The 15,217-nt window shown below is 38.8% G+C and overlaps 1 protein-coding gene across 1 annotated transcript in view; it reads left to right on the top strand.

Moving 5' to 3' along the window:
• LOC128073252 (BPI fold-containing family C protein-like) overlaps positions 1 to 15,217 on the top strand; it is a 26,409-nt gene extending 11,192 nt beyond the window's left edge. The window contains exons 3-15 of the mRNA XM_052667918.1: positions 564 to 692; positions 2,969 to 3,124; positions 3,815 to 3,878; positions 3,966 to 4,026; positions 5,787 to 5,878; positions 7,144 to 7,317; positions 8,414 to 8,467; positions 9,415 to 9,585; positions 10,190 to 10,257; positions 11,796 to 11,838; positions 12,985 to 13,048; positions 14,033 to 14,109; positions 14,663 to 15,217. Of these exons, the coding sequence (XP_052523878.1) occupies positions 564 to 692; positions 2,969 to 3,124; positions 3,815 to 3,878; positions 3,966 to 4,026; positions 5,787 to 5,878; positions 7,144 to 7,317; positions 8,414 to 8,467; positions 9,415 to 9,585; positions 10,190 to 10,257; positions 11,796 to 11,838; positions 12,985 to 13,048; positions 14,033 to 14,109; positions 14,663 to 14,740 (1,231 nt within the window). The 3' untranslated portion in view covers positions 14,741 to 15,217. The remainder of the gene's footprint in view (positions 1 to 563; positions 693 to 2,968; positions 3,125 to 3,814; positions 3,879 to 3,965; positions 4,027 to 5,786; positions 5,879 to 7,143; positions 7,318 to 8,413; positions 8,468 to 9,414; positions 9,586 to 10,189; positions 10,258 to 11,795; positions 11,839 to 12,984; positions 13,049 to 14,032; positions 14,110 to 14,662) is intronic.

Below are 15,217 nucleotides of genomic sequence, written 5' to 3'. Positions count from 1 at the left end.
GGAAACAATGAGGAATGTCCAGTTCATGATAAGATTGCAGCTGATACCTTTACAGTGTGCAGCTCAGTTCAACACATCCATTTGCAACACAATGTCTTCGAATATCAGGAAAAATTGTTTTCATAGGGAAGTCTTTAAGACTTTATTTTCAGAATGAGGATGAAGGGGAGATGAGGAAGGGGATACAGAAGGGGAAGGAGAAACTTTGGTCTTTGTCAGCGAATGCTAGCATTCACACAACCTACGTTTTTTAAATAGATGCAGCATCTGGGTATAACAGACAGACTTATTTTCCCTCAGTAAGCAAATTTCACTTCAAGGACTTTGTTTTTCTCCCAGGGGGAGGTTTTTGTTTTGACTGGGCATCCTTTTTCCCTAGCATTGTATTGAGGATGTTTTTTGCAAGGATGCTACTCAGTATAATGGTACAGATACTTTTCCAAACTTCCTGGGAAGTTCTTTTAACAAATCATAGACTTTAATAGCAGAAGAATTCAATAGGTCAGTATTCCTTCTTAACCTTTTACCATGCAGTCTAACATCCTGCTTCCTTTTCTCTGTAGGTTCAGAGTTGATGCTGTAGATATACCAGAAACTTCTGCTTCCTTTATTCCTGGCACTGGTATTAATTTGTCAGTGGCACATGCTTCTGCTATAATCAGTGCAGACTGGAGAGTGAAAACATGGCTACTGTAAGTACTGTACAGTGCAATTGGAGTTGGGAGACAGTTCTGGAGTGGAATTAGAATTGTAATTCAGAAACTTAGTTTCTAGTTGCTAGTTATGATTCTACAAGTCAAGTCACTGGATAAATGACTTGGCTTCCTGAGCCTGTGCAGTATGAGATTGTCTTAATGACATCATCACATTCAGATTTTTCCACTTCTCTATCTCAGCATTTTTCTTACCTATCTTTATCACAACATTATTCTTTTTTCCTAAAAGGGAGGGCTAAAACATCTGGGATATCAGAAAAGGTTTCAAGGTGCTAATCTCTACAACTGGGGTTAATAGAGTACCTGCTAACAGCAGTAGGCGTTGCTCTGTTTGCAAGCCAGATAGTACAGCAAGATGGATCACCAGGCTGCACATTTCACAGTATGTCCTGATTTCAAAGGAGCACGTACATGCAGTTTTGCATTCAGTTTTAGTACTGGTGCCTGGAAAGCACTTGTTACTGTGGTCCTAATCTGTGTGTAGTTTTCATACTGGCATTGTGAGGAAAAGGATACTGTGTTCAGCAGAGCACATCAGCTGTTCCCAAACACTAATTTACCTCTCCCTCTTGCTAAGGATAAGGACTGGGGGATGATCTAAAGAAATATAAAACTCTGAGGACTTCACCAACTGCAAAGGAGATGAGGAACTGATATGCAGGATATGGGGGAATGAGTCAAAGCCAGCTTTGGTGAAGTGCAAGCTTATGAAGGAATTTTCTTTCCTTTTTGAGGGACATAGGGAACAATCTATTATGTTCTGTTCCATATTATGTTTTGTACATAGCTGTAAGTTTAAACAATCCTGAATATGCCTTACTTTTCAACCCCTCCACTCCTTCATCCTAATACATTGCTTTCAGCTTAAAATAAGAGATCCCAACTGAAAGTCAGCTTTTCAAGGGAGACCCTTGACAGCCCAGGCCTACTGGGCCGTATCTAGGGTCAGTAAGATGGGTTTTATCCCAGCTTTTTCAAAATTATTCCTGAGTTTCCAAATCTCACTGTATCCCTCCTCTGTTTCCACTGTGTCCCAGTGCACTCTGCCAGTCCCAGAATCTCATGGCAGGCACTTTGCTCCTAAAAGCCTAGAATCAGAGAATCCGGATTCCTCCTAAAGAAGAGCAGTTAAGGATGCAGCAACAGAGACCTAAGTAGCTAAAATTTTCCCCATCTCCCATGCAGATCTGAGATCCTTTCACAGTGATCTATCACTGAAGTATGGGTAAGGCTAGTTTGGAAGCTCCAGAGGTCATTTTGTTCTGCTCAAAGCAGACTGGTCAGCACATTGGGTGAACTATGCACTGGTGATGTTCAGGCAAGGATGATGTTACCTCTCCACATCATTTCTGCCAGTGCTGAATTACTCTCCTTGTGAAAGTGTTTTTCCTAGTGACTTGTAGGAAAAATGAGGGTATGAAGAATGGTGTTTCCTCCAGACAGTCACTTAATGCACATATATTGATTGAGAAATGTATTTGAAATTGGTTGTGGTAGGAGGGATTTTATGACAGGGAATGGTACTTACTGGTCTGGTCACAGGTAGCCTGTGCTTTGGAGCTGGATTGAGATTATTCTCTCAGCATGACTGTGTTTTCCCACAATTGTTCTTAGCCTGAACAACAGAGAAGAAACCTGAAAGGTACATGGTTAGTGCTTGCTATTGGGCTGGGCTCTTTCTCCATAGTAGTAATAGTACCTAAATTTGCTAGAAACTGTGAATAAGGAAATTGGAGAGGGGTGTCTTAGTAGGGATTTTTACAGAAAGGAGAAAGAACAAATGTGTTTGGAGAAAGAATAAAAGGGATGAACATTAGAAAGGATTATTGAAATTTTTGACAGGAGAGCAAGAATCAGAACAATTACAAAGTTGAGAACCACTAGGTTATATATTTGTTAGCTAACAGATTTCTAGTGCTGCAGTCCCGAAGGCCATCAGGATGACCTATCATGAGGTTCTGAAACGTCTTTTGTCACTGTGAAATTCTGACACTTTTGCAAACTCTTCAAATTCTGCACAACACTGGAAAATTCATGTCCTTGAAACACACACATCTAACCTGTTTTGAATGCAATGCATGTGCCTGATTGACTTTAATCACTAAAGAAAAACATCATTCACTCTAGATGATAGAAGCCAGAAGTCCTTTCAACACTGATTTACAGGTAGTATCTTAAATTTCTCCCTTGGAGGACGTGTTTCCCTGACTGAGGTTTGTTTTTATTTTATTTTACTTTGTTTTTCTAAGTAGCAAAGACCAAGGAGGATTTACCCTGTCCATCTCAGAACTATTCATTGCAATTGTCTTCAAAGTATCACGGGACAGCACAGGCCACTTGTCTGTGTTGCTGCACAGTTGCCAGCTGAGCATCGGTAGTGTAAAAGTCAAATTAAATGAAGGATCTAGGTATGTATGCTAGGTATGTATAGAAGATTTTCTAATTACTCTGAGGGAAATAGTGGAGTTTGTCACATATGGGCCACTTTTCAAATTTTGCCTTTCAGAGATCCAACTAACTACTGAAAGATCAAATTAGATTTTTAAAGGCCTGTTTTTTGTAAACAGTCTCCTTTGCTGAGTGTATGAAGGGTGGTTAATCTACATTTCTTTGTGCACGTGCCAGAAAGTGAGCTGACAAGATATGACTATATAGACTGCATTTGAAAAACTTGACACTTGCGTATATTAAAGAGTACAAGATGGCAAATGGAAATTTGCAGGAAGGAATCTAGACTCATGATGCATTTTGACAAGCTGACCAACAATTTAAGTAAAAAACTTTATATTTCAGAAGAAAATATGACATAATTTTTGTAGTTCTCCTTTTGATTTTCTAGAGAGCTTTTTGTTATATTTAAAGAGAAAATGTGGCTGTTATCAGCATGTTGACATTAATATTCACAACTTTGCAGATTGCCTTCTAAATAGCTCCAATGAGACCCAGAACTTACAGCATTGATAGTCTACTGAAATTAGTAATTGCTTTTCATTAATCTAAATGACATTGATGCCCTAGCTTGGAATATTCTACGATTTTATATTTCAAAGACTTCAATCCATGATATAAAGTGTTTGTGTTCATTTTCTTTTCTTCAGCTGGATCTATAGTTTCCTATCTGGTTATCTTGAGAAGGCCATTCATTCTAAACTGGAGGAAAATGTGAGTTTGAAAAGATGATTTCAAATAGTGAAGAGAGGAGTTGAAATACAGCCCTTTCATTGCTGACTTTTCTCTCTTTTCCTATAGATATGCCTAAATATCAAATGCAAAATACAAATGATGGATGCACAGCTTAGAAAGCAGAAGGGTGAGCTGCTGATTTGAGCTTTTTGAGTAATTTTCACAGTGTTTGTAGTGTTTTTATGACTTGCCAATCCATTTCTGTGTTCACAGTACCAAAAAAAAAAAAAAGCAAAGAGGTAAAGACTGAGCCGTAGTTCTCTGCATTTGTCCATTTCAGATTCTTAGAAATCTCTTGCAAGAACCTTATAGGCAATATTTAGATTTCTTCTGTCCCCATAGCAGGTCACCTGTAATCTTTCAGTTTGTTATAGCTAACAAATGTTATTTCCTTAGATTCTCAAGGAATTTTCCCAGTGATCCTTTATGCTCTTGCTACAGTGGACATAAGAAAATCTAGCAGTAATCCACTAAAAAGCTAGCAAATATCCAGTCTTGCACTGTAGTTCTGCAAGATCTCACAAGCTTAGCACATCATGTTTTAAACTTGAGGTCAGTGAGATAACGAGATGACGCAGGAAGACAGAGTCACCCTACGCGTATTTCTCTTCACAGCAGTAACAGTTCCTGTGTCACTCATGTCACAGAGGCATGAAGACAGTATATATAAATGCTCAAAAAGTGTTTAAGATTTTTACAACTATAATTAATAAGTATCCTACACCTTTTCTTTTTCTTCCTTTCTTCATTTTTTCTTTCTATTTTTTTCTGCAAGACTAAGAATACTTGTCTGTAGTTCTCACTAATTTGAATTCACATAATTCTCCTACGTTATTACATATATTATGTATATTATATATTATGTACACAGAATCACAGAATCATAGAATGGCCCAGGTTGGAAGGGGCCTCAAGGATCATGAATCTCCATCCCCCCTGCCACATACAGGGCCACCAAGCTCCCCATTTAATACTAGACCAGGCTGCCCAGGGCCCATCCAACCTGGCCTTGAACACCTCCAGGGATGGGGCATCCACAACCTCCCTGGGCAGCCTGTGCCAGCACCTCACCACTCTCATAGTAATACACATAATATATAATATATATTATTATGTATTAATGTCAGAGATTTCTTTCCAACTCTTCAGTTTGCATTGCAGATATAGCCACATGTTCAGAAGCAGACTTGTGTTTGTTTTCTTTCCCCAAAATGGCTATGTGCCAAACACTGGGAAATATTACTGAAAATCGTGGTTATCAAGAACATTGTTTGCATATCAGGTACCCAAACAGTTCAGGCTCAAGATTGCTGAAGGCTGTGCCATCACACTGAGGAGTTCATAATCTCTGTGTGAATTCACCATTTCTCTTTAAAACCATCTATTTATTTATGCAATGTGAACAGAACTTACAATCCAATCAAAAAAAAGTCAGAAGACAGATGTTGTATATGTGTACTTTTCAGAAAAAGAAGTCTTTGGTCACGTTGTCTGATAACAAACAAATCATCTTCAACACTGATATGGGTAAAATGCTAATGTCATCTTCCAAAGTATTTAGTACTGTTTTCCTTTACTGTGCTAATCATATAGAAGTTCAGTTCTCTTGTGCAAACACAAAACAATTAAGGGGATCCCGCCCTTGGTATTGTATTGCATGAGAGCAGATTTCTGAGGGGTCAATTCAGTTGTGAAACAAGAGAAGTAGGCCTGTAACTAGAGGAACCTTTCCCTTACTGCAGGTTTTTTGTTTTCTTCTTCCTTCTCCCACTATTCCCCCTCATCAGATTCATCATTTCTAGAACATCTTTGCCTTTAACTAAATAAAAGTTGCTATGATGCTTTTGTAATAATGCCTATTTTGTTTTTATCTATTATTTTTTCTAGTCTTAAGCCAAATAGATGCCTTTGCACAAATAGACTATTCCCTAGTTAGTTCTCCAGCAGTCTTCAAATCACATATTAACTTGGATTTGAAGGTAATTTGACATTAATATCTCTGTGCTCTCAAAGTCTGTTCTGATACTCTTCTGCCTTTTTTCATTTTCTTTCACTACAGTCTTAGTCAGCTTCTCCACTATTCAGTTAGAAAAGCAATAAGGATTTGGGATGTTTTGAGTAATTAACAGCTGTTTTAGAAACCAGACACAAGTGTTTATTTAATATAGTAACTGCATTGGTTAATTCACCAAAATAAATTATTTCAGTTCAGTCCCTTCACATGTGCTTTATAATGAGTGATACATAATCTATGATGCCTACCACTGTGATTGGGATGAGTCCATGTCTTGTATATGGAGAGGTCACACCCAAAAAAGACTTCTCACAGAGAAGCAACACACAGCAGTTCCGTTCTCACTAGTTTTTCACCTTTTCTGGCAAGAGATATCCCAGCAACACTCAGCTGATCCAGCAACTTCAACCATCTTTGTAAGGTAGAGCATCCCTATTGCTCTCAGTTGGCTTCAGTTTAGAAAGACATGCCAGAGTAACATTTGAAACTCTCTGCTTATTTTATTCAAGAAGCACCATCCATAAGAAAAAAGAAAAAAAAACACATCAAGGTTCTTTGGACACCTTTTGCAAGGAAGATATAAGCAGTTTAAGAGTATTTAGCAATATCGTTAATTCTGGAACTATAGCTAGTTAGAATTTGCAAGTTAAACTTCAACATGCTGACACCCATCATGAGATTACAGACGAGTCAAGTAAAGAAGTGATTGATCTTCAGTGTTCCTTGGAACAAGCTGATTTTTGGTGGTTTTGAGTTGCCGTTTTCCAGCTCTCAATCTTTTTTTTATCAGGGTTAGGTGTTTCCTTTGTGTCTCTCTTTTACACTACTTTTAGTGCTTATCAGGAGGCGAAGAAGAGTTCCTGAAGAATTTCCTTCAGTGTCACTCTTAGATTAAGTCAACAACTGTATCTTTGCAACAGAAGAAAACTGTGCTCTTTAGCATTTTTATTCTGACTCATGGTGGCAGTTCAGAACTTTCACTTGTGTGCTCAAATTCAAATTTTGAAAGGGTGGAGTCCAGGTTCTCTGTGATTCCTGTTTTTTTGTTTTCAATTTGCTCATTTTCAAGGCATATAAGAAACTCTTGCTTGCTTTAGATTTTACTTATTGTCAATTTTATCTTCAGGTTAAGAAGATAGGATAAGAATTTGCTCTATTCAACCACTACTAATGCATTCTGACAAATACAGATGCTTACAAGTAGAAATACTTGTTAATGACTCTTTGCAGGGCACAGTCTATCCAGTAGGAAATCACACAGACCCTCCCTTTGTGCCTGCTCCGTTTGGTCTCCCAAACAAAGGTGATTCCATGCTCTACTTAGGAGTCTCCAGTTATTTTCTTGAGTCTGCTACATTGGCTTACTACAGAGCAGGGGTCTTTAACATCACCATCTCCAAAGATGTGAGTATGTTTTGTATGTAATGGAATTACAAATACCAGTAGCATGAATGGTCAGCAGAGGAGGTTAATACTTCACGGGCTGCCCAGGAAAGTAATGGAGTCACCATGCCTGGAGGTGCTCGAGAAATGTATGAATGTGGCACTGAGGGACATGGTGAGTGGGCATGGTGGGGTGGGTAGGCAGTTGGACTAGGTGATCTTAGTGTTCTTTTCCACATTAATGATTCTCTGATGTTGTGATTATGTTTGCCATGTCACACAGGTCTGGATCAGAATTCTGCTGCTTATATGACTGAACCAGGACATGGTTTTTTTTTTTCATTTCATCATTTTAGATAGTCAAAGTCTCCCTCAGGCCTGAACTTACTGGCAGTTCTAGGCAGTAAATGGCAGAGATGAATGTCACAGAGCTGGTGTGCAAAGCATGCATGAAATAACCAAGGAAAGCTTTCCTCTGCATGAGTTCCAAACAACAATGGAAAGGGCCAGATAGGACAAAGAATACTTAGTCCACCATCTGCTGCATAGAGGCCCACAGCACGTGTATTGGCTGTGCTGAAAGTAGCAAAATGAGGCAAGAAGCAGGTACAGGGAAAGTAAGCTTTCAGTTGTGGGTGAAGAACATGTAAGACTTGTCTCAGAAATGCTGTTTCCACAACAGCATTAGTAGATAGGGATTGCAAGAAGTTTTGCTTGATGAAACATTGCTAAGAGGGTCTGGCACTGGAAAACATCATCACAGTGATCAGCAGAAAAAGGGTAAATAAGATTTTTGAGTCCTGTCTGACATATTCAGTGTATTTCATCTGAGAGAGTCCCAAAGGCAGGAAGAAAGCAGGATGCCAGGTCTGTTCTTTCAAAGCATAACACGTACTCACTGTCTGGTAGGTGCCTCTGAGATAGATCCATGGGAAAGAAATCTTTCTCTCCTCTCTTCCACAGATTACTGTGGCTCCCCTAGGAATCATACTGGGCCAAGGAAATACTAAATTAAACACGGATTATTTAGAATCAAAGTAAATAGAGTATGCTTTTTTCAAGGAAGCCCTCATTTTTAAGCTCATATAATGACCTGACTTATTTCATTTGTTTACAGCTAGCTACTACTTTTAACCTAACTACAGCCATGCTGAAAGATTTTGTTCCTGAGGTGGGTACTTCTGCCTGTACAGATCTTTTAAAAAAGAGCAGTAGCTGATGTCTGCTGTGGATATTATTTGTGTAACATATTTCCAAAAGTTTGGAGAAGACAAGGAAGCTGAGTTTGTTGACAAGTAGTGGAAGATTCAAACATACATGTCCTCTCCTGATAACTCCATGTTCTTCCTAACTATATCACACCAATCTGAAGTCATTGTCTGTCCCCATGAGTGCCAAATTCACTCTCAGTCTCTGAAAAAGTTATAAAGACTATGTCCTGGACATCTTCTGCAAGGCCAGTCTCCTTTTATTCCTGTTGAAGTAAAGTCATCTCTGTTGGGCTAGCCTTACTTCTCTATTTCAAGATACCTTCTATCTGCAGGAAATTATATACAATGGGAAGTAATAGTCATGAGGAGCAAGACATTAAGATACTTACAAGATGCTTTAAAAATACCTAATATGGCAACATTTGCTATGAAGTTGGGACATTTTTTGTCCTCTAAGAGTTCTCTTCTTGTTTTTTTTTTAATGACTCTCTGGAAGGCTGCTCTTCCAATTTTCTGGATTGTCATATTGTCAGGGTCATCAGTTTTTTTGTGCACGTTGGGGGGAATTGTTCATTTCCCTCATTCCCTCACTTCTTTATCATGTGTTACCAGTCCCCTCCTTTTGAAGTCCCTTAAATTATTTCTCCAGGTATATCTAAATATATGTTGGTGGATCTAAAGCTTCTTCATTTGCTTTGTGGTCTCTGCAACTCAGCATGTATGCCATGCTAGCTTCAACATTTAAATAGGTGCAATAAAAATTGACTATTTTGAAGTTACTCTTGAGTTTAACAAGAGTATTGTTATATAGCACCTTGTTGTGAGATAGCCACAGAAACTGTAGTTTAAAAAAAACCTGAAGCTGCAGGAACTACACATTTAACCTTTTCTCTCTGAAATCCCACAGCTTGCTCTGCATTGCCCGACAGCGTGCCCGGTGCTTCTGAAACTGATGGCTACATCACCACCTATTGTCAGTTTGCAATCAGACACATGCAGACTATGGATCACTGGGTCTGTAGAGGTGTTTGCTGTTCTGCCAAATTCAACCATCCAGTACATCTTTACAGGGAATCTAGTAAGTAGCATGAACTAGAAGATAACATTCAGTGCCGAGACTGAACAAATTATACAGTAATCTTTCAAGTCCTTCTAAAATCAGACATCAGCATAATATACCATATACAAGTCTGTCACAAATGTACATACTGTTCTGTTGCATTTCGCAGGGAGAAAACTTGCACTACATACTGTGGAATTTAATACGCATGTACAGCAAGCAATTTATGAAACTTATTCTTCCCATGTGGGAAGTTGAGTGATTCTTTGAGAATAAATTATAATATATATAAATGGGATTATCTGATGTTCCTAACTTGTTCCTTCTTGTTCAGTGTGTTCCCAGACATCTTTTCATTAGGTTGAAAGTGATCCAATTAAGTCAGCCATGCAGGGATTTAAATGACACTAATGATAAGGAAGGAATCAGGGCAGTATTATCACTTCAGTCAGGTAATCCCTGCTGCACTCAGAAAGCAGCAAATTCACAAATGATTTCATTGTTTATACATACTGACTAAATATAATGTTTAGGTGTTGTGTTTCCAATGACAAAAAGCAGTTGCTGTGTACAGGCACAAATGTATACAGTCTCAGAAGACTGTTCTGTTTTTTCCCCGCAGACAACAAGTACCAGAGGCAATTTGACAGTAATCAAACAGAAGCTGATCATCTCATTACTTCTGAAGAGGTAATTAAGGAAAATTCAGAAAGCAAAATTAATGTTTCAAATGCTAGGACTCACCAGAACATCATTCTGTCTATCTAACAGCACTTGTTTCACCAAGAGAAGAGTAATGGTTACCTTCTTTCTCACAGGGGCTCTAAAATACTTTTGACTATTTAATCTATATTGTGCAGAGAAAATATAATAATATTGTGGAATAACCACTTCTCCTGTACAATGTGACATTACCCCTTTCTTAAGGTTAAATACCTCTCCAAATGACAGTGTTCAACATACTCAATATCTTAAAGTTTAAGTCTGTGCTGATGCTAGAGAATGAAGTTCAGTTGTTTATTCTACACCCTTTCCATGTTGCTGCCTTGCCATGTCTGAACACCATAAACAGATGCCACCATGAAAATGCTTTAGAGGAGCAGTACAACAAGCTCTTTGTACACCTTTACATGCAGGAAAGGGAAAAGTGACACTAAATAGCTGATACTACAACATGCCATCAAACAAAAGAGACTGGAAGTGTCTCTGTAATTTGAAACAATGCTCAGAATGTTTTAGATTCTGCTTACATCTTGCTGGTTTTCTGGTTACCTACATCTACATGTGTTTTCAGCTGGCTTTCAGCAAATTTTATTCACACTTCAAACTCAGTAATTTTTTAGAGCTACTTTCTCCCTAAATGTGTAATTATGTAGAATTGACTTTCAGGCATATCCATGTTTCTTCTTGGTAGCCCTGCTCTGCAAGCTGGATCATAATTCCAGACTATATTGTATTTTTTAACCTATTATATATCCATTGGAGAAAAATGTAGGCAGCCTTTATTGAGTTTTGCTCACTGGTCCTTTTTAACAGGAAAAGAGGACTTGGGATGATCACAGCCTGTCAGCATGAGTTCAAGAAAGAATGTTGCCATGCAAAACTTTTGACATGAGATTGTGTTCTTCTGCTCATCAGTATGATGTGTTTGTTGTTGTGGTTTTTTTTTCCTCCAGAATTATGTTTACAGTTATCTGAGTGTGTATCACAGACATCAGCAAAAAAAGTTAGAGTGGGCTGGGACTGAATAGTTCATCTAAATCATAGCAAACAGTTGAGGAAAGTGCACTTCAGCCATTACGGGAAGTAGCAATTCCAGAGAATTTTTCTTTGCAAATCTTGTAGTTGTAGCCCAAGACTATGGATGACTGTAGAAGTAGATTGATTTCAGAAAGATCCCCCTGATTCCATAACAAGTGGATAGTCGTCTGTTTTGATAAAAACACTGTTAAGAATCAGTCTCTGGCAAAATTAAATATGTTAATCAGCACGAAATCAGTAAGAAGTTGCACAAATGAAATGTAAAGGAAATGCCAATTCTGACTACCTACTATACTTCTGGATTCAATTTTTGTACACACATTCTGCAGCACTTTAAGAAAAAAATAAAGCAAGCCACGTATATTCTGTTTTCTGGAGAGCAAATGTGTGTTTCTTGAAGACTGTTCACTTCAAGCAGTGACTATGCAAAACCATTTTAGTGAATCCTTTTTCCTTCTTCGCTTTAGGCTCCAGTTCTCCCTGGTGCACTCTGCTGTTAAATTCTCTCAGGTAAGTTAATGGTTTCAGTGCCTAGGACAGGTAGCTGAGCCCTTCAGAGTTAAAAGCAGTTTAGCCAAACTTGTTGCTGGACAATTCTCCACCTGAATTTGAAATATCATCTGCCACTGCTCCTTCTGTTTTCAAATACATTACCTGTTTTGTTTGTTTGTTTGTTTCTCTTTCTAGTACGAGGAAATAACTCTGGGGGTGTTGTTTCCTTTGTCAATAGAGATGCCAAATATTATTATTATCATGCAACATTAATTGAAACAGGGAGAAGTGTCTGCCTAGACTGCATGACCTGGTCTGCCATCACAATTGATTTTACTGGCTTCTGCATCCAGCAGGACAAAGGCAGGCATGGGGCTAGCACTTCTTCTATCTGTTTCTGACAGCCAGCCTGAACTCACAGCTGGATTAAGTAGACATAACAGTAGGAAAAAGTACAAAGTCAAGCTTAAGCTCAGCTTCAGGAATTACCTTGAATCACTCCAAGCAAATAAAAGGAGAGTAAAAGACAGGGAGTAAAAGAAACAGCATGCCACTGGATTGGTCATTCATCATATACCAAGAATTGGTCAGGGCAACTACAACAGCTCAACCCAACCTACACCTTTAAGTGAAGGAAGGAAAACACCAAGCACAGCAGGATAAGACAGAGCACCAAAGTGGGAGCAGTTAATGCCACCCAGAACACAGTTCATTTCTGAAAACTTAGACTTGAAAAGGAGAAGCTGAAAAGGAGTTAAACAGATTGCATTCCTACAGTTAAGGTTGAGTTCAGGTACTAAACACACAGAAAAAAAAATAGTATTGAAAGAAAAATGAACAGAATCACAGAATCGCAAGGTTGGAAACGACCTGCAAGATCATCTAGTCCAACCACCCTCCCATTCCTATTAGTACCACAAGCTACTAAACCATATCTCGTAGCACTGCATTGCTTTGTGTATTCACATCATCCAGGTGCCATTTAAAACAAAAAAGAATCTTTTTTTTTTTTAACCTGAGATTTTCTTTTCCAGTTTTCCTTCTTAGCAATGAAAGGTCTTGTTTCTGATCTTTTGTAGTTCTAACCCTTGCTTTTCAACCTCAAGAAGCAGTCCCCTGGGCATCATGCAATAATCACCAAGTGTGTTTTCCCCCTTACTGCAGGTCTCACTGGTGGAGAATTTGCTGTCTTACACTTTACGGAGGGTAGTGATCCCAGTAATCAGTGGTAAGGACTGTGGCCAGTTCCTGAGCACAGTGGGTGGGAAAGCAAGACTGAACCCATTAAAGAGAGTGCACAGCTTCAAGGGCTGTAGCGTGAGAGGTTCTCTGTCAGTTTGACTACACCTGGACAGCTGTCTGTGCTGATCCCTCAATCACCTGAATCAGACAAAGCCTGGGACAGAGCAAGTCTCAGCTCCTTTCCAAACAATGTGCATGAGTTTCCTTCTCATTGAAAGAAGTGCAGCAGCAGAGGTCAGACATGCTTGAGTCTCATCTCAACAGAGTCAAGCCATAACGAGAGAATGGTACAGATCTGGGAAGCTCAGAAGCGCATCTGCATGTTGTGGCTTTGGGACAGTGTAACATTGTCACTTCCCTCTGTATTTATGCTCTGCCTGCTACCCCAGGCAGGACAAAGTAGAAAATCAGCTCAGTGAGATGTAGAGAGAGAGGGATGATGAAGAAAGAGGTGAAAGTGAAAAGAAACATATGGAATAGTATAGAAGGTGCCTGTGGGATAAACAAGGGCAAGGAGACTGCTGAGGAAGGAGGTGAGATATTGATGAGGGGAAAGGAGGGATGCAAAAGTCAAATGGTTGAAAAAGCAAGTAGGACAAAACCTGGGGCTTGACCCAGGAGAGTAGGAATGGATGAAAATAAGAGGGACCCACAGGCTTAGATGATCATATAGAGAATAAAATGGAAGGAAGATGGCAAATAAGTCAGAGTGGGAAACACCAGAAACCACATCCCATGGAGCAGATGTCTGAAAAGGAGCAAAGGCAGATTGCAGATTGCAGATTGCAGCTGAGAAATTTTGAGAGGTCTGTCCACTACTTTTTCATGGGAATTGTTGCTTCTTAGCAAATACAAGCATCACAGATACAGTGGTTACTGATTAAAGGGAAATCTTTAAACTGAGTTCCTACTGAAAAATGCTTCTGAAGTATTTTATTATTACTTATAGATATATTTGTCCTTTTTTAAGATAAATTAGGAAACGGATTTTCTCTTCCTAACTTGGCCCACACCAGCCTGGTTGGACCTGTAATAAAAATGAATCGGGTGAGAAGTCTCACTTTTAGTTAAATAATATTGGTTCTTTTTCAGTTCTGTAAATTTGTGCATATTGCTGTATTGTGTCATTCTAAAGATAGCTAATAGCAAAGCTTTAACTATACAGTAGATTGAAAATCCACACTCTGGATGAAAAATGTACACACACGCACCCCACCAGACCAGGGAGCTTTGAGCATTTGTAGATTATAAAGGGCCCTCTACCCTTTTGGGAGAATCCCAGCAAAGTGGAAACACCATAGTGACAGCTGTGCTATCCCCAGCAGGTCTTAGGAGCATCAAATGAGCTCTCACTACTGTGACCTTTCCATAGTACTGGAAAGCTAAGATGCAACCTCAGTGTCCTTGTGGTTAGCATTACCCAGCATTCTGGAGGGCTGCTAACATCAGAGCCTATCTGTACCCTGAAGTCAACTGAATTTCAGGAAGCACAAAGCCATGCTTGTTTCCTGCACTGCTGAGGGACTAATTGTCAAATCTACTAACCCTGAATATGTCTGTCTGAAATTTAAGGTAATTTTACGTGTTCTTGTTTCCTCAGGGTCATCTTGTGATTTTCACTGATGTTCACTACGAACATGAACAAGGGGAAGATGAGGACCTTCACAGACACCCCTAATGCCTCTTTTCTTTCAAACAATAATAGAGAAAAAAGAGGTCTTTCTTCTTTTGGCTTGTATGGAATAGATGCTATAACATTAGAATCTTGGATCTTGGTCACTATTTTTGATGTTTCTTCACTTTTCATAAACCAAATCTGTTGGTTTTTTAATATAGTGGGTATAGCTGGCTTTTATTGATGGTTTAGAAAACTTGTTTCAGTCTGATGGGAAGCAGTGACTGGGTCTTGTGTTATAAAACACCAAGTTTTATTAATTTCAGGAACCAGTTATTGCATTATTCAACTTATCTCCATTAGTGTTAGAGACGTTTTATGTGTAGAGTGAGATCTTATTTTTTGTAATATTTTTACAGTTTGTCCCTTTGTAACTGGATACCATGACTGGGAACAGATTTATGAAATCTAGTGAATTATCACAGAATTATAGAATCAAAATTTATGTTGAAGTAACCTCCAAAGGCCATCTAGTCCAGT

This window comes from Tympanuchus pallidicinctus, unplaced genomic scaffold (genome assembly GCF_026119805.1).
Source record: "Tympanuchus pallidicinctus isolate F22 unplaced genomic scaffold, pur_lepc_1.0 scaffold8, whole genome shotgun sequence".
Taxonomy (NCBI): domain Eukaryota; kingdom Metazoa; phylum Chordata; class Aves; order Galliformes; family Phasianidae; genus Tympanuchus; species Tympanuchus pallidicinctus.
This window is presented reverse-complemented; position numbering and strand designations above follow the sequence as displayed.